This window comes from Rissa tridactyla, chromosome Z, assembly GCF_028500815.1.
Source record: "Rissa tridactyla isolate bRisTri1 chromosome Z, bRisTri1.patW.cur.20221130, whole genome shotgun sequence".
Lineage (NCBI taxonomy): Eukaryota > Metazoa > Chordata > Aves > Charadriiformes > Laridae > Rissa > Rissa tridactyla.
In genome coordinates, this window is record NC_071497.1 from 77,539,392 (window position 1) to 77,559,147 (window position 19,756).

At 43.9% G+C, this 19,756-nt stretch overlaps 1 protein-coding gene across 3 annotated transcripts in view; it reads right to left on the reverse strand.

Annotated features, from left to right (window-relative positions):
• Positions 1-989: 989 nt before the first annotated feature.
• The window catches only part of UBAP1 (ubiquitin associated protein 1), a 36,777-nt gene continuing 18,010 nt past the window's right edge, over positions 990-19,756 (reverse strand). For 2 of the 3 annotated variants that reach the window (XM_054184943.1, XM_054184942.1), the window contains exons 2-8: positions 17,042-17,082; positions 12,271-12,395; positions 9,773-10,702; positions 5,826-5,861; positions 5,171-5,368; positions 3,595-3,696; positions 990-2,212 (exon numbers count right to left, since the gene is read on the reverse strand). In XM_054184943.1, coding sequence (XP_054040918.1) covers positions 2,072-2,212; positions 3,595-3,696; positions 5,171-5,368; positions 5,826-5,861; positions 9,773-10,702; positions 12,271-12,395; positions 17,042-17,075 — 1,566 coding nt within the window. In that variant the 5' untranslated portion in view covers positions 17,076-17,082 and the 3' untranslated portion in view covers positions 990-2,071. The remainder of the gene's footprint in view (positions 2,213-3,594; positions 3,697-5,170; positions 5,369-5,825; positions 5,862-9,772; positions 10,703-12,270; positions 12,396-17,041; positions 17,083-19,756) is intronic. The other variant, XM_054184944.1, reaches the window with a different exon arrangement.

The window sequence follows — 19,756 nt, forward strand, 5'->3', positions numbered from 1 at the left end:
AGTGTAGTGGGGTTGAGAGCCAGCCCCCGTGGGGGGACTGTAAAGGAACTTAACACACACTAATTAACACAACCAAAGAGACGATTTTATTCAGAGGTTTGGTCTAAATAGTTGTTTCTTTGCTGGCAAGACTTCTAGCCCCTTCAGGACTGTCCAATACCAGACAGACTTGTTTGGATATTCATTTTGAGAAAGCCAAAAACAGCAACACAGCCAAATGCTCTCAGCAATGACAACAAAGCAGTTTGTGTTTTGTTTTCCAGCTTTTCTGATTAATTAGGAACCCCCTCTCCTTGTTTCAAACTCACATTTCCCACCTGGGAAGGAAGGCTAGGCAACCACTTTACCTGTGCCTGCAGAGGCAGCAGCTGCTGAACGTCCTTCTTCGACAAGTTTTAGTTTCAGCCCCACCACTAGAAGCTGGTGAAGCTCAACGCTATGGGATACGATGCAAGGCAACCTGCCCTGGTCCTTCTTGTCATCCATCTCCCCATCTCCTACATACTTGTGAGCTACATCTCTCCTCGGCATCATTTTAAGTAAAGGTATGTAATTAACATAGTTGAGCACTATACAGAGAATGCCAGGAATTAACACCGGAGTCTGAAGTTTTGGTCATATAAAATTAACAACATAATGGAGACAAATGCCATCTTCTTTGGGGTCCTAATGAGCTAAAACCTCCTATTGAAAAACCTAAATTGAGGCAAGGAGCTGAGCCATTCTCCCCACCTGACGTCCAGTGCTCCCAGCTCCACACTCCAACATGAGTTTGTATGCCTAGGCTTGGTTTTTGCAAGAAAACAGAAATAAGCCACAGAAAAAAGCAGCACATTCCACCGCCTGCTTGGAGACCTCTGGCTGATCTGCCCAACAGAGTGTTCACGCCTGCCTACGGGAGCAGGCAGCACCTGGGCAGGCAAGATCCAGCACGTTCTTCATCTGCTGAAGCCAAAGAGCATGAGAGATGGGAACCATGACACTGGGAGTTATATTCGAGGGTTTTATTAGTTGTTCTTCTGCAGAATCAAAATATTTAGCAAATTACTTGAAAGATTGCTCAAGACTGCTGATATTTTATGTATTTAGAACTTGAACAATGTACAATGTAATACTTTGAACTATCAAAACCAACCCCAAACCTGATTTCTAGTACTAGATGTTCCTACGTAGTTCTATAGCAGTGTGAAAAATGGAACTAATGCAGTGAGTATATTTGTTTTAAAGAAAGTGCCTGAAAGAAACCTCCTGCACCACACTGGGTATTATTTAAAACAAAAAGATAACTGATTTCCTAGCAGGGCATTGTCTTAAATATCCTACAAGCCTGGGGGATTAAGAATACTGAGCCCCCGCTCTCTGCCTTCAGGTTCAAGAACCAACTCAAGCTGCAGGTCCAGGTAGAGTTCACAGCTTACCTGTTTCAAGAGAACTTACACACCACTCGGCATTGGACACTCATGTCTGGCAGAAGTGTTGGATGCATGGGTGGGGAAAAAAAAAAACCCACAAGAAGAACAGCTTCTCTCTTTATGCATAGCGACAGTTTCTGAACCAGTGTTTTACTAAGTTACAGACTAACTTTCAACCAAAAAATAAAACTCCATTGCACTAAAAGTCAAATTTAACCAGTTAATCTGGATTGTGCCACAGTCAAGTAATTCAGTACAAGCAGACACCATGAAAGCAGCTTCAAAGAACCAAAGCATCTTAGTTTCATAACCAACTTAGTATTCTTCCATCCAACTCCAGTGCAACAGCGAGGGGGGGAAACCACTCCTGTCTCTACCTATATACAATGTAGAGTAGAGGTTGGGCAGTCTAAACTCTCCGTGGCCAAGCTGGAAAAAAGGAAACTTAGGAAAGGACACTTTAAAAAATTAATTTAAGATAGAAAGTTGGCTCTCAGTGGAAAGAGAAATGCTGGAGTGATGCACGCAGGCGGGCTTGCTCAGTCACTCTCTCGTGTATGCAAAAAGCTGGACTCCTTGCCGAGAGCAAGTCACACTGGATGTGAAGGTGGCGGGGCCGGTCCTGCTCTGTTGCACGCTGAGAATCCAGGAATGTGTTTTCAGCTGGCTCCTGCACGGGCCATTAGATCTTCCAAAGCGTTGTGTTGGTCGTTGTTATGTAATAATAAGACCTCCTTAATGTCTTTCAGTTCAAAGCCCATTTCTTTAAATTGACTCATTAGTTGGAGAAGTTCTGTGATCTGAAAGACACAGACAGTCCATTATTTGCAAGAGAAAAGAGGATCAGTGCTTGGTGGCAGTGTAGCACAGAGCCAGTCTTCAGCAACTGGGCACCCCACAGGGTGGATTCCTCCTCCCCAAGTACAGGCTGTCCCAGCTCCATTTGGAGAAAGTCCACTCACACCAGAGCCGGCAGAGCTCTGGGTGCAGCAGACCATGAAACCTCACCTTCAGTCCCCTGTGTTTGCAGCCCTGCATTTCCAAAATCCACTTCAGCAAGGGCACCAAAGCTCAGTCTGTACAAGTGTCCCTCTCCCAGCAGGCAATTTATCAGCCTGGCCCAATCTGAGCTCCCAAAAATGCTGATTAACAACACCCTGCTCCCCCATCCAGCAGCTCCTGCTGCATGTGAATATTTTTTAAGTTACTTCAACTTTGGGAACAGTACAGTGGCCCTTGTCATCAATTGGCACTTCAGATCTAGGGCAAACTTGGGGGATTAGCACAAACCCTACTGGACGCACTGTGTATGATACTACTGACATCAATCACAAATACTCCCTGACCTTTGAAAAAAAATAAAGCGACGAGAAGTGAACCAGCTGATCAGACTTCTATGAACCCTCTGCCATTTACAGGGCCTCCACTCCGGCGGAAAGAATAACCCCCAAACCAGCAAGCAGGTTGAAATGGGCAATCAGGAAGTTAGCCATTTCCAGTTTTGGGGTTAAGCCAGTAGCAAACATGTTTCTGAACTCAGACACTTCTCCCATTTTCACGCTGTTGTTCCTCCGTTTGCAAGCTCATCACTAAGCCCACAAAAGGCAGGAAAGCGTATGTGTGTCCAGGGGGTTGGGCTGCACTTCTAAAGATTTCATGTAACTTGGGACGTACATAACTGCTGTCCTCTGCCCTGGCCACCCACTCCTGCCTCTGTACCTTTGGTGCCGGTAAAGCACACAGACAATGAACCAGACCCCAAAAACTGTATTTTCCAACTTCTTCCAGAGCAGGGCATAACACAATTTGCTGAGCAGCCAGGCAGATGCGTTTGTAAGAAAATTCTCGGCCAGGGCAAGCTGGCAGGGTTTGAAAGATAAATTTGCTGCTTCTGAAATTAACTGTCTCCATACCAAGCACCTCGCCCACAAGAGAACTCTGAGTTCAAAACATTACAACCAGAATAAGCATGTTCTTTTAAAAAAAAAAAATCTGTGCCCATAAAAATGCATGCAAGTGACAGTAATAAAACAATGCAGTAGAATTCTAATGCTTTAACACGTATTTGCTTTATCACTGCAAAGATGTCCCTTGGCAGTCTGCTTTTGTAAACAAAGCAGCACTACCATGAAAGCCAGAATTACATCAGTCAGAGGAACTCTCTCTGTTCCTTAGCACTCACCTTCTCCTCTGAACACTGGTGCATTTCCAAAGCTGCTTCAACAAGAAGTGGATCAAAGCCCTTCTCACAAAGCTGTCCATGTGCAAACAGGTAATCCAAAACCTGTAGGGAATGAAGAAAAAAAACCTAAGTTTGGAGAGAGGCATTTGCAGCAAGTGGTTGAATATCATCTTTGTACACAGAGGGGCTGAGGACGACTCTACCCGAGGCTTCACCAGGGACCAAGATAAAGTTCTTCCAAGTAGGGCCGAGATGCTCTTTATGCCAGAGCTTGTTCTGAGAAAACAGACAAGTCCTTCTGACCTCCTGTGCTCTCCCACCAGCTCTGAACCTCACCTTCCACTCTAGTCAAAACAGTCTCAGAAGCCTATCTTTAGCCTTCCATGCCTGATCACTGAGCAGAAGGCAGAAGTTTAACTGTGCTTTTTATACTACAAGTTTTAAAAATGAAACTGTAGGTCCAGCAGTCAAGATGTGTCAGCTTTTAGCTTCCTCTCAAACAGCCACAAGAGATGATGCAATCTGAAAGCAGTCAGCCTTTTAAGATCAACCCCAGCTCACATGCCCAGAAACCACTGCCCAATTTCTTATCTGTGCTCAGCTTTGAGAGGTACGGGGAAGGGTCAGATAGGTAATGCTAGGAAGGCAGAAGAACACAGCCTGCAAAAGCAGCAGGATTTAAAACTGCCCTCCTAAGGGACATTTTTACCATTTGATACTACAGTTCACTCCAGCACACAGCTTAAACCGCTCTCAACGTGTAGGTAGTGGGTAAGCAGATGGGGTCCACAAGCAGAAGCCACTGGGACACTCCTCAGGCACAGTCCCACCAGATGATGCTCTGTGCAGCACACAGCCTGCTTCAGGTCAGCACAGAAAGCCTGGCCACGCTCTCCCCAGTTTAAAATGTTTGTTTGAAGTGGATCCAAGACCCAGAGCCACGCTTCACCCTGCAGCACTTTATGCTCTGTGACCTGGTTTTAGCAAGCCTTTGAGGCAACACACGAGACAGGAAACACCACAACCAGAACCCACAAAAGAAAGTCGGTCAGTGGTGCAGTCAGTGGTGCCTTGCAAGAGCCTCGCAGGGCTGTCGTAAGCCTGCAGGGGCCAATCTCTCTGCAAGGAGAGACATCAGCATCGTAACCCCTTGTGCTCAGAACGAGGGAAGTTGCTGTTTGTTTTTAATCACACAGCACTAAGCATAGCATAGAGCCACACTAAGCTTCCTTCAGAGAGTTTTGTGGCTCCTCGGAAGACCCAGTATCTCCCTCAGATTCACCTGGAGCTAAGGGCCCACCCCAAGCTCAGCACAGTTCTGGCCCAGCACCTGCAGGTGTGCCTGACTCAAGCAGCTTCTCATCAGAAACAGGCACAGACACGCTTTTGTTTGGTTTTGGGAGCCTTTACTGCCAGGTGACAACTTCTCCAATGGTCAATACTGCAGCGGCTACAGGCTGCAACCCCCTGTTAGAATGAAAGTATCCCCCCGCCATCCATTTGGCAAACCCAAAGTTGTTTCCCAGCAAAGTCAGCATCAAATCAAGGGCTTCTTTCCAGTTGCACAAGCTCTTACCTGGTCTATGTTCTGTCCCTTCTTCTTCATGGCTTTCAGGACGTTCTCAGGCGAGTACCCCATGTTGACGACCGTCTCTACGCACTGCCTCTCACTAGCGGAGAGGGCCTGCTGTAGCTCAGGAGCGGGGCCACCCGACCGCTTTGTGCAGCTGGTGTTATTGGGCACTTTAGACACTGGGAAATTTTGGTGCGTTACCTAAAGGGGAAAACCCAGAGGCTGAGGTGATGGTCATCTTCTGCATCCCCACATCCTGCTCCTGGCTAGTGCAGAACCAGGATACCCCAACATAATTAATCCAAGAGGCTTTCTAGACTGTCCTTGGGAAGGTACTCGCTGTTAAGATGAAAACAAGCAGCGCATATAGTCTGACTCCCACCATACTTTTTACCCTCAAAACAACAATCAGCAACCCAGATACTTCGCAATATACCCCCTCCTACCAGTGTGCCCAAACCTGTCAATACCCAGCCTTTGCAACAGTGGAGATCCGTATGATACAGCCAAACCCTGTACCTCAGAGGAAGCACAGAAATTGCTTCCTTCACTCCAAGTTTACTCATCACCTGTGATTTTTTGTACTCAAAGGAACACTACTTCTGGAGATTTTCAGAAACACAATCCAGTGCAAGCACACAGGTATTTGGGAACTTACCACAGGGAGTTCTGTTTCCTGGTAGTCTGGGTGTACCTGTTGGTCAACACACGAATAAGATGACTATAAACATTATGCATCACTGAGCACAATTTGCTACAGCTGGGGGAGAAGGGTTTTATGGGAGAGATCTGGGAATAAGTCTACCATACAGGGAGACTTGTGGTCTGATCAGGCTTCCACATGCGAGATGCATACATTACGCAGTTATCTGTAGTTATAGAACAGCCTTCGCAAGGATCATTTCTTCTCTCAGCACTCTACAAACAGAAGGATGTCCCCCCCCCATAATAATTGTAAGCTTGTTTATTCTGTCACTGAAATGGCAGTTCATACAGCTCAGTGTAACACGCTGGCTCCTGTTCAGCTCTTGATCCAGTGCTACGCAGCTTAAGAACACTGATAATTTTGAAGTCATTGGCTAGAGGCTTCTTTTGACTTTTTGACCATGAAATAGGTTAAGAGAAACATATAACCCTTTTTGACTCTCAAAGCACTGCATTGCATATGCCATGTATGAGCAATGTGGCACACGGGGTAAAAAGAACATGTGATCCTTCTGCCAAAACGCAACACTTGGTCCCATTCCCAATATCCCAGCAAGGCTGGATAACCTTCCCTGCTCTACACCCGCTCCATTTCTGCAGAACCGGGCTACCAGAGGGCAGAACCAACCCACCGCTTTATACCACTTCGCCCAAGGTAACAGCAGTGCAAAGGCAGAACTTTGGCCCACCCAATCTGCACATTTCAATTCATTCATTTAAAAGTCTTCCTCCATTTTAAATAGAATTAGAAAAAAATGCAAGAAATCACCGTGGACCGAGAGCCTCAGTTTCTTGCGTTTCTCAATACTTATTATGCCCACACAGATTGCTTGATAGCTTGTCCACTTCTTTCAGAAAGGCCTTCTTTGGTCCCAAACTAAACAACAAAAAACTGTTTATATAAAACCAATCCCGAGAGAACCAATTAGGATTTTGCTAAATTCCATTTATTTGCAAAAAAAACCCCAAACCACCACCAAGCAGGTTTTGTTCTGCATTTCTGCCCATTTTTGTCTCCAGGGTTAAGAATTTCTCTTCTAGGAGACAAAGGCTGAGAAATCATATTCAGTCTGATGAACTGATTTACCCAAGAACCCCTCCCCATGGTGGTAGAGGGGTTCAAAGCTCTTCACACACCCTCTCCAGACACTTTGGCCAGAGAAAAAAGCACTAGAATAGGGGATACACTGAAATAAGGGTGTGGAGTAGCCCCGAAATCAGCTGGTTTTCAAATTGAAGGATGATGCTTTGTTATTGATATTGCAGTCAGGAAAACCAAAACTGCTTCTGACACCAGAGATTCAAGAGCCTGGGAAAACCAGCTTCTCCTCCTCAATCTACTTGAGCTTGACAAACCTGAGTTTGTGGTCAGTGACTTCCAGCAGAGGAGGGAAACACCTAAAGGAATACCATGGGACAAAGACAGGACCGGTCACTCAGTAGCCACGCTCCCTTACATCTCAAACTTGCATCTCAGAGCCCTTCAGGAAGCAGAGGTGCAGTGCTTTTAATATGTGCTTGCACGCCGTGTCTACTTTTAGGGACTTCGTACAGAGGCCAGGAGCCCTGCCTGCAGCCTGTGTGCCCATACACATCACACTACTGCAGCTGTATGTATTCTGAATGGTCCAACAGGAGTGCCCCGTTCTCTCCCGTGAACAGAGACTTCTCTAAATAAAATGCATCATACACTGATCAGGTGTTTGAAGAGTTTTGTTTAGTTCCAACCTGTCATCTTCACTAGTCATTTGTCCTTCAGGCAATGCTGCAAAAAGCACACTAGCGAGCTTCTAACAAAGAGGACAGGGCACCACACAGGACAGAATCAGCGCAGCCTCAAAGAAATCACAGGTTTATTTCCACTCAAAAATTCCTAGATCCAATTCACTGGTAAAGCGTAAATTCCAGTGGGAACTTCAAATCCAAAATTATAATTTCTAGCCTTGTGAGAAAAAAAAAAAAGTGTATCTAAAAATCACTGTGGAATACACTGTGACATATTATTGTCTTGAGGCTTCCTAAAAAGGACAGGTCTATTCTTGCGTAACCTTGCAGAAAAGGGACATATGAGCCTTCTGCTCCCAGCCACGGGGGTGACCGTGACTCCCTTCTATCTTTCATACTCTGAGGATTATTGTTACATCTACTTCAATACTTTCATTACATTTACTTCAATTTCTTGCAGCTCAGCTGTCATCTTGCAGCCACTGGGACTGTACTGTGGAAACCTGAAACAAGTATAGTCTGAAGTCTTGGAATTTTAAACAGGAAGAACTAGTTCTGTTGGCATGCCTATTTCTTGATTTGCTACTTCTAAAGCAGAAATAGTTTCAAATGAAAACCTTTATTACTTCTGTTAGTAAGTCTATTTTTTTTTTATTTATCTGTTTATCAGTTTGTATCTTCCCTTACAGCATTCTCGAGACTACAACTTCCCTCTTGATCTTTAGTAAATTTTAATCCAGCATAGAGATTTGAATGGTTAGAGTAAAAATTTGTCCACCTGAATGTCCATCTATCTAATTGTAAGGGATCTTTCATGTTAATCCCTAGAGATGTGTCATGCGTCACACTGAGGTTTCACCTCTGAGCTACACATGATCATACATTCGCCTCTCAAGCCTGTGATCTGTCTCAGTGAGCAGCTGCTCAGCACGTTGCTGCTTCTGACAAAGTTCACTGTATTTTTATTCTAGTGGTCAATAACCAGCTGTTCTGCTGTGCTCTAACAATTACACCGGTTGCCAGAATACTGTATTTCGCAACTAATCGTGCATTTACCTAAGCCTGAAACAAGGTGAAAGAACAGTGGGAGAGCAGCAATGTCACTGGTTTCAAAGAACATGGTCATCACACAAAAATCCACAGTATGCCAGTAAGACCACAGAACCACTTCTATTGGACGGATGAAACCAGATTATTTAAGAAGCAGCTAGAGGATTTGACTATATATATATATAGCTTTCACCAGGCTTCACAAGTACTAGTGTCCAGATCTCAGGTTCTTGGGGAAAAAAAAACCCACAAGCTTACTCAAATTTCTGCTCTTATTCACAAAGAGACAAAGACAGCAGCTGGCGTGAAGTTAAGTGTCCTCAAAGTAATTTTAGAACTTGCTACAAGTTTGAGGAAAAGACAAAGTGCCAAACTCACGTCTCAGAGACATATGGCAAACAACTATCACATTAGCAATCTGAGACAACATTCAAGACTGGTTTTGGTATCTACCAACCAAACCTCCACCTTCCTTCACAAGGAAGAGGGTAAATACCAGATTTCAGAGCACCATAATTTTCTTCTTCTTAAAGATTAGATTTTAAAAGGATCTTAGGAATAAAGTTGTTTAAAAAACAGCATTTCTTTCACAGCAGGTCAACTGCAAGCACTTCTTTCTTTCCTGAATGAAATGGCACGTGTCTTTTTTAATCTATTGTAGCTTCTCTTCCTTGAAAAGCCTGCATTTCCCATTATTTCCATGAAATAAATAAGCAAGCTGAGGTATAAATCTAGATGAGATTTAACTCAAAACCTAACAGCACTTCAGAATCTGATGTATCTCAGTTGGTAAGACAAGAATAGAGGACCAACGACATCTTATATACTGAGCTCAAAAGATGTGCAACTACAAACAAGGGCTGAAAAGCTGAAAGAAAAGTCAACAGAATTGGTCTAAAAATATAATATTTTGGGGAGACCTGCAGAGTAATAACCTGAGGTTCAGAACTGCCAGCATGAAGACCTGTTGGATTGATCAATTTGCCATGTAAATTAAGAGGATTTACACGTCACCCCCATTAAATGAACCTAAAACCACAGCCACAGGACATTTTAGAAGCAACATTTGCTTCCACACCTCCACATCACCCCAGCAACCCCAATTCTAATCCACTGTGTGTTTACCGTAGTTGCTGTGCTTTGAGATGATTCTTCTTCTGTACAAACTGTCGACACAGCCAGGGAAGGCAGCCTGGATGACGAGGATAATGTTGATGTCTCCATGCCACTGTCCTCATTTAGAGCAGAAAGACCAACCATATGGTGTCCATTCAGTTCACTAGCTTTACTCTGAGCACAGGTCTGCAAAGAGCTGAGCAAAGTGCCATTGCGTAGGCAGGTAGTGCTGTGGAAAGTGCTCATGAGCTTTGATGATTTTTGATCACTCTCATCGGAGTCAAGTTTAGGAAAGGACAGGGATTTGATATTGCTCACTGAAGTGATTGGGGACAGGGACACTTTGGAAGACAAGGACATCTTTTCACAGTTTCCCAACTGCGGTAAAGTAATAAAGCCATTGGGCTTGTGAAGGGGCTTGAAGTCCAATGTGGCCCTTTCTATGGATGCCAGAACTTCCTCATCTTGCAACACAGACTCAGACCCTCCTTTGGGCAAAGTATTATCTAACAGCTGGGCAACAATTGGCCCAGTAGTACCAACATGAATTTCAAGAATATTTTTTAATTCCTCCTTATCATCGATAGTTTTTAATTCCAGTTTGTCAAATGGGTCTTCTTCACATTCAAAATCAGCTGGGTTGAAGTCTGCTTTTGGACGAGGTGGACTGAGAACCTTCTGCTTCACTGCACTGCTGTTGGCTGGCGTGGGAGTAAGAATACTATTGTGCTGCAGGCTAGCGAGGATGGGGTTAATGGGAGGAGGCATGGCCTCAGGGCAAGGCCCCTCTGAGAACCCCATTTGGTTGCTGTCCTCTGGAGCTGCTTTTGAGTTCCCTAGTGCTTCTTCTGCTTTGCGTTCAGCTTCTCTCTGGGCAGCTTGAATTTTTTTGATATCTTCAGCCCACTCGATTGTTTTCTTCTCCAGTGAGAAGTCATACTGACGGGGGGTAGGAGGGGAAAGGAGAGGAAAAAAAAAAGATGAATTGTAAGGAACATAGCTGCTACATCTAACAGCAACATAAGTAGCACAGAATAAGAGCTACATGAATTATCATGAACAGGCCATCATTTTTTTCTCAGCACCTCTTGTAACCTACAGATTGGCAAAGCTAGAAGACACCAGAAGTACTTAATTTTGCCTCTAGCAGCAAAATTTCTCTAGTCTGGATTAGAATATCATATTTTGTCTCCTTCCTACATTTAGTTTTGCTTTGGAGCAAGATGAGTTTCACAGCCATCCCAGCCTCGCCCCCCAGGACAACAGATGTAGCAAGGGGAAGTCTAATGGGTTATCAGATGGACAGTCATATCCAGGTCTGGCACCAATGATCTACCACCCTGTCCACAAGTTCCACAAGTCATTCAAGACTATGGCAGACTATTTTTGCATCCAAAGACTAATACGATATTACTTAGTTCTCCCCAAAAGATTCCTAAGGGATTGAATATTCAGAGTTTTACACCCACTGGTTTAAGAGATATTGGTATTCCTACTCCAGTGCCAATGGCTCACCAGCCAAAGGGGATATCCTTGCTACACCAATGGTAACTACCAGTTGCAGATGATCAGAGGGCACGAGCACCTCTCCCATGATGACAGGCTGACAGAGTTGGGGTTGTTCAGCCTAGAGAAGAGAAGGCTCCAGGAAGACCTTATAGCCCCTTCCAGTCCCTAAAGGGGCCTACAGGAAAGATGGGAAGGGACTTTTCACAAGGGCATGTAGGGATAGGATGAGGGATAATGGCATCAAACTGAAAGACGGTAGATTTAGATTAGGCATTAGGAAGAACTTCTTTACTGTCAGGGTGGTGAGACACAGGAACAGGTTGCCCAGAGAAGCTTTGGATGCCCCATCCCTGGAAGTGTTCAAGGCCAGGTTGGACAAGGCTTTAAGTAACCTGGTCAGTGGGAGGTGTCCCTGCCCACGGCAGGGGGCTTGGAACTAGATGAGCTTTTAAGGTCCCTGGAACTAGATGATCTTTAAGGTCCCTTCCAACCTAAACCATTCTATGATTTTTTAATATAAAAAAGTGGGGGGTATTTATATATGGCTTTTTCTTCATCCCACTATTATGGTCATAGAAATACTTGTTACCTTCAAACAAGACACTGCAAATATGCCATAGCATGGGCGTATCAGTTCTAACCCTTTTTCCTCTTAAAAATGCTCCTCAAATTTAGTCAGGGTAACATTTATACCTGTAACTTATACAAAAACATTGTGCTTTTTTGAAGTAGAGACACTAAAAGAAATGATATTAGGCTTTTTAAAGTGATAAGAAGTAAAAACTTTTTGCATGGGCCATCATATTTTTATCTTCTTATTATACATTCTAACAGATCTTCTGCAACTACTGCCTGGCATACAAAATGACACTACAGGATGGATAAGACTAACATTTGAACATGTGTGCAAACTATGACTACTTGCAATTCACAGTGCCACATGTTGAAGGTCAGGGGTGAGGGGGAAAGAGAGTGGAAGAGCAAAACACGTCACTTACCTGGGCTTCTCTGACAAGCTGAGAAGAATCAGACAGACAGAAACCAATGGGTAATCCAACTTTCGCTGGGGTTTTGAATTTGTCTCCTATCTTAAATGGGACATCATCAAGATAACTGAAAGGCCCTAAGATCAAAAGCAGAAAATGTATCAAAAAACACAAGTTCAATGCATTCAATTAAGACTCACATTTCTGTATTTAGGAGCTATCTTACCTCTGCTGCCCCAATTACATGAGATGACTCAATACAAAGGAAGTTGCCTAATCAGAAACACACTGAATCTGGACTTCATTGCATCAGCTTTGGCTTTGGGGTTTGGGGTTTTTTTTAAGTGTTCTAGCCCATAACTATTAAAAAAAACCCCACAACATAGCAATACAACAACTGAACAGATTCTGAAGTCCATGTACCTAACATCTTAGCTTCCTTTGTGACAAGACTATGCCTACATAACTGAAAGCTGAAGCTCTGCTGAATACTGTATTCTGTTATGTCTCCATAAAAAAATCCATCGCTTTTTGTCATATTCAAAACAGGTTTTAAAATGACTCCGCTTTATAGCGGCTAAGACAAACTAAAATCCAGGTTTTGGCATAAAAGTAGGAAGTAACTTCTGGACAGAAGTGGTCACAAGGACAAAGTGGCCCAAAGTCTAGACACTCCACTTTAACCAAAACACAATGAAGCAGCTCAAGACTATTTAGCATCACAATTCTGATTTTTGAAACGAGGCAGTCTAGCTTAATCAGCTGCCTGATTTCTGATCACTCCAATGAGAGGCCTCAAACTTATTTCATGGTCCTTTCATGAAAGTTTCATGAAACTTTCTTCAAGCATCCTGCAAACTCATGAGGCAGAATCACTTAGAGCTCAACCACCTCCAAGAAGCCAGACAACAGTTTTTTTTTTTCCTTGAGCTGCTGTGAACAAGTAAAACCCACCATATAAGTTGCACTCAGTTTCTCAGTTAACTTTCAGTTAAGGGGTCTCTTGGATCACTGGTCAAGCTTTTGGAATTACAGGCGAGGTTTCTAGTTCTAGCTGTGTATAACAATCTGAACTGTTTCTCTAGCACTGATTTGTAACTTTTCTTTGAGTGTTGCAGATCCGAAGAGAGAGTAGCTGCAGCATCTAAGATGGTGTTCAGTGACTAACCTCTTGCTCAGCGAGCTGTGACTGGACATTTTTATCTCACCCAGTTTCATACTCAGATGACAGTTTAAGTACTGTTTTTGTTCCTTCACCGTTGACTCATCTACAAGGCAGCCACTGGCTCCAAAAGGACAAGCAGCTTTTGAAAACAGGAACATCCTGTTAATTTGGAGTTAAATGTTTACATGCTGTCATCACCCCAGCTCTCATACTATGCACCACACTGGCTGGTCCCAGAGTCCTGTTAGGACACAGGTGGTATTTCCTCCAGCTTTGAAACCATCAGCCTGAATAACCTACATCCCACCTGCACCACCAGCATGAAAAAATGCTCCAGGGAGAATATAACAGTACTTTCACTGATCCTTACTCAGAAGCACAAAGTTAAGTATTACACAGTACAGCATCCAGTTGGCACCTCACTGGCCACCAACACCACTACTTGCAACACAGCATCCAAATGCTATTTGAGCTGGCAATTTGAGAACATGGATATGCCAAAGTGGTTGTTTATGCAGAAATAGCAACTGTGGCAGTCTTTGCACTGAGAGTGGTAAATCATGGCAAGGTCAGAGACAAACAGGTCTCCCAACTGCCCAAAGTCCAGCGTGTCTGCTTCTACGATGCCCGGCTTAGTCCCACCGGCACAAGTCCTGCTCTAAGCAGGATGATCCAAGCAAAGCAGGATTACCTCTCTGCACCAATCTCACAGCCCAAATTGCTCAGTCTGCAAATACTGGTCTTATTAGACCTATTGACACAGTAAGCAGTACACACCTCCCCTTGCACAGCTGCTACCTCTGCCTGAAATAGATACCAGCCACAGAGGGTAGAAGCACACACTGTGGTATTTACACAGAAACACTCTTGATTCTGGTGCAGTAAAAAAACCCTAAACACACTTAGACTAGATGGGATACACTCACAGCTGCTAGTTTAACCTCAGCAGCTTGACTACGGAATAAAAACCTTCTTGTTTCTTCCCAGTACACTGATTTTTTTAATAATGACCACTGCTATAACCTCATCTTGAATGTAATTCTTCCTCAAAACCTGCAAGCACACATTAAGAAACATACCAAGTGTATTAGGACATTTGATGGTAAAAAGCCTTTCTGAAGCAAAACACTGATGCACATAGTATTTACTTTGTTCCAGGCCAGTCAGAACAGTACTAGTCTAGTGAAGTTACAATCTCAACCATAAAGCCAAGAATACTTTTCTTTTTGTAAATGGATGACCCTTCTGCCTGGACTCACTGATGGCTAAGGGTGCAAAGTGTTTAAACAGCAAAGTTTAAAGCAATAAGCAAAACTGACATACAGAAAGTATTATGCAAGGCACTGTTTCAACAGACACGTGTTCAAGTGACACAATTAAATGTATTTTTGAACTGTTATTTAATATGGCTGCTAGCCACTTCATCCTTTAGGCAGTTAAAGCATATTGAGGAAGTCCTGAAGAAAACGTGTACCTGTCAGACTGATCTCTGACACTGCACACTATATGATGTTCCTGGACCAAGGAACTACTATGAGAGTAAGATTTCTCTCTGCTTTAGTGTAATGCAGAAATCACTGGCCAACTCACAGAAGTGTCCTCCGGTTTGGTAGCAACATGGAAACATTTCAGATAAAGGCAGTTAATGGTTATGAATGGGGAACAGTTTTGAAACCAAGTGGAACTTAGGTTCTGTGGTCACAGAAACCACACTTACGCGACTTTCAGAAATTGGGAGTTAAAAGCTTTCAAGTTGTACAGTGACAATACAACAGCAACACTAACGTATCGCACTTGGTACAACCCACACTTTTTGCACAACAGATGAGACACATTTCTAGATGCCACTAATTACTAGAACTTAAACTTGAACTTCCAGTTATTCAAATGACAAAAGAGCATTTGGTTACATGATTAGACATAGTTACAGGTGTATGCTATACCCTTCAAGACAGGAAGAGTTCCTTTCTCTCCATTCATGTGTTCCAATCTTCATCTCCACCTGAACATGGTCCTCAGCAATCTGCTCTACGTGGCCCTGCTTGAGCAGGGAGTTTGGACGGGACGATCTCAAGAAGTGCCTTCCAACCTCAACCATTCTGTGATTCTACAACAGTCCTCTAACCTCCAAAACGCAGCTCAAAAAATAAGTACAAAAGATGCAGCGACATAGTTGATCAATTTCATCAGCCTGCCCGAGACACTGAGCCAAAGGTAGCTGTTGGGCTAGATGCTTTACAGTAAGCCAAAATTCACTTAGTGGGATTAACTCTTAACAACCCCGAAGACTGAAACCATTACCCTGTTGATTTCTTAAGACATAATAAGTCGAGGAAGTTGCTCCACTACTGCTCAGAAACAGTACAGTGACAGCGTCACCGGTATCGGTACGAACAGAGGGTACAAAAAGGGTAGACAAGTTAACCAGCCAGCTTACAGCATTCTGATATTACTTGGACACCAGAATCATCTTCCAACACACTGTACTGTTTTGAGAAATATTCAAAACAGGTTGAACTCTAGCCCCAAGCAGTGTCGTTGCTAATCTGGTTTAGGAAGCAGAAGAGAGAAATAAAAAAAGAGTGATAATAGAGACCATTCACAAATACAAAGGCAACTGCGGAAGGGCTGGCAGCTATCTAATAAATTATCTTGCAGCACTGGACCACAGCAACAGAGACCGTCTAAAAATTAAGTTTTGATAGACCATTTTTATTAAACCTCAAGCATATATTTAAGTGAGGCACTTCTTATTCTGTACTTCAACTTTACACTTCCAAGACTGAATAAAAAGCTCAAGGAAAAACGGAATTCCCCAGGACCCTTTTATCTGAAAGATTATCCAGAAAGATCAAGGTTGAGTTTCTGAAAGCAGAAGTTTCTATAGCATGAAAAATCATGTTAGAAATTTCAAATGAACCTCCCAGTGCTGCCTTGACTGATTAATGATTTGGTTAAGCTACATTACATACAACAAACTGAACTTTAACATTCCACAGAAATATTAATCCTCTCAAGTCACATCCCATTTTCTAAAAGATAGGCATATATACAGGCAAGTAATTTTAATGATACCAATCATCTGCATGATCCTACGCATCTCAAATGTAGAAGAAGATATTATCTTCTTCACTTGCCTGCTGAACCAGATTAGGTAAATTTAGAAAAAAAATTCACTGCTGAGCAAAAGGCAAATATAGCTAAATGATATATTAAAAAAGCTTCACTTTCAATCCAGCTTCTCACGTGACTTCCATATAAAGTCAGTCCATATAAAGACACAGACCCAGTGTCTACTTCAGCAAACATTCAATCAGTATCACAACTGCAGTTCAGCTTTGATTTTGAAGGGGAGGGTGGGGGAAGAAGAAGGTATTATTCTGCCATAAAGGAGTAGAGAAGAGTCACAGGGTGACTTTTGGTTCAATCAGAGAACAGGCGCAGCATCAGCAAGCAGCTATGCAATAAGGAAGCCAAAGCACTTCACTCCTAACAAAAAAAAGACAACTCAGAGGCTAAACAGATTAGTCTCTATGGGCTGTCTAGGCTGGCACATTAGTCAGCAGCAACAGCAGGATTTGTGCTGTTGAGAAGACAAGTATGCCAAATTTCACTTACCATGAGAATCGGATCCCAACTTCTTAGAAGCCATTTAGAACCTGAAAAACATGTTAGAACAGCTTTAACAACTTTATACATGTAGCGTACCATAAGTCTATGCAGTTCTACAGAGTTTTATCTCTAGATTATGGGATGCGTTGCAAACACTTGCTGGTTATCCTGTTCCCCAGGTAGATAAGCAAACTTATTTTATAGCTCTGAGAGCTGACAGAGCAGACGTATAACTCAGATCAGGGTCTGACAATCTAAATAGCAAAATGAAGAAGAAAAAGAAAAAACCAGCCAAGAAGCAGCCAGGTTGATCAGGAAGGCAGAGTTCCAGATCACAGCACTCAGAGGCCGCCCTGTCCCAGCCCCACGGAGCACACCCTGCCTCCCCTGCCATTAAGAATAGCCGTTCCTCCTGGAAATACCACACTGATCCTCTTCAGTTTAATCCCTGCTGCTCTAAAGGGGATACTGTCACACTGGGTACCCAGTCACTTAGCCACCACGGCACCTGTCTAGACACACCGGGTAATGCACAGATAATAATACAGGTATACAATAATCAATTCCATTAGGAAGATATTTTCAGACACATAGAAGAAAGCGATGCTAACAATAGTCCTCATCCACTGGCCACACCATTTTACTAACAACTTTTTAAATTTAGATGCAAATCCTACATGACCAAGATGTTAAACACAAACAAGTGCCTAGTCACCTTTTACCACAGAGCAGGACTGTCCTGAGAAAAACAGTTATTTAAGAGAGAATTAGCTGTCTAATTAGTTGTCAGCTAAAACCCTGCTGCAGGATGCTTATGGTGTGTTCAATAACATAACTGGATCTTCTGCTAGATTAGAAGTACATCACAAGATCTTTCTCAAGACACCACAGCATAATTCTTCAAATAACTGGATTTGTAAATCCTTCTTTGATGACAAAGAATCAGCTGCCCTTTGTTTCTGAAGTCCTCCAGCTCAGACTGAAATGCCCAACAGCAAAAACATGAGGTTATCTGGTACACTCCCACCAGTAGCAGACAGCACTCAAAGCACAACTTGGGAGAAATCTAACATTCACAGCCACCACTCCTTAACTGAGGTCTTGCTCTTAGCCTCCCTGATTCCACCATGGATTCCAACTGCAAGTGTCACCTTAAAGGAAGGGTGTGATAAGGTGGGGGTTACACAGAAAGCTTAGCTATTCCTCCTGGCAGCTGCTGACATGACCGAGGTCAGGAAGAGCCAGTTTCAAGTGTTTTAGGAAAAGTACGTTTTCCTGTGCCAAGGTCCCTTTCAACGTTATGTTGATACCAATAGGTGAACCAACCCTACTGTTTAACGGGAATCCAACACACAGCTAAAGCCAAAGCTGTATGAAGATTACCTGGGTACAACCAGGCTTCATGAAACGCAGCAAGCGGACACTAGGCTATGAGGAAGTGACTCATGCTGGGCAACTCCAGGCGCACCTTGTACATAAAAGCTGTGTGTCATTCTGCTCAACATTTGTCAAGTTCTTCTCAGCACATCTCACCTTCTCTCTCAACATTGGTGTTACATCCAAAAACACTCCATTAAGCCAAAGAACTGGTTTTGGCACTAGCTGGCAACTGCTTCTCAGAAGCGAACAAAATATTGCGACTTTAATGACCTAGATGAGGGGACAGAGTGTATCCTCAGCAAGTTTGCTGATGATACCAAGCTGGGAGGGGTGGCCGACACTCCAGAGGGCCGTGCTGCCATCCAGCGTGACCTGGACAGGCTGGAGAGCTGGGCAGAGAAGAACCTAATGAGGTTCAACAAAAGCAAGTGTAGGGTCCTGCACCTGGGAAGGAAGAATGCCAAACACCAGTATAGGTTAGGGGCGGACATGCTGGGAAGCAGCTCTGAGGAGAAGGACCTGGGGGTCCTGGTAGACAGCAAATTATCCATGAGCCAGCAGTGTGCCCTTGTCGCCAAGAAGGCCAATGGCATCCTGGGCTGCATAGGGAAGACTGTGGCCAGTAGGTCGAGGGAGGTCATTCTCCCCCTCTACTCTGCACTGGTGAGGCCACAACTGGAGTACTGTGTCCAGTTCTGGGCTCCCCAGTTCAAGAGGGACAGGGAACTACTGGAGCGAGTCCAGCGAAGGGCAACCAAGATGATTGTGGGACTGGAGCACCTCCCTTATGAGGAAAGGCTGAAAGAGCTGGGACTCTTTAGCCTGGAGAAGAGAAGGTTGAGGGGGGACCTGATTAATGTTTACAAGTACCTAAAGGGTGGGTTTAAGGAGGACGGAGCCAGGCTCTTTTCAATGGTTCCCAGCGACAGGACAAGGGGCAATGGGCACAAGCTAGAACATAGGAAGTTCCGTTCAAATACACGGAAAAACTTCTTTACAGTGAGGGTGACAGAGCACTGGAACAGGCTGCCCAGGCAGGTGGTGGAGTCCCCTTCTCTGGAGATTTTCAAGACCCGCCTGGATGCAGCCCTGAGGGATGTGCTTTAGGCAATCCTGCTCTAGCAGGGGAGTTGGACTAGATGATCTCTAGAGGTCCCTTCCAACTCTGAAGATTCCGTGATTCCGTGATTCCGTGATTCAAAGATGGAAGAAAAAAAGAAGGTGAAACAGTGCTGAGCCTGCCATCTCAGGAAGGCCATCAAGGGCAAAGCCACAAGACCATCTGGTACAGTTGCATGTCAGCTACTAGAGCTCAATGGGCTTTACTGGTCCCAGTGCCGC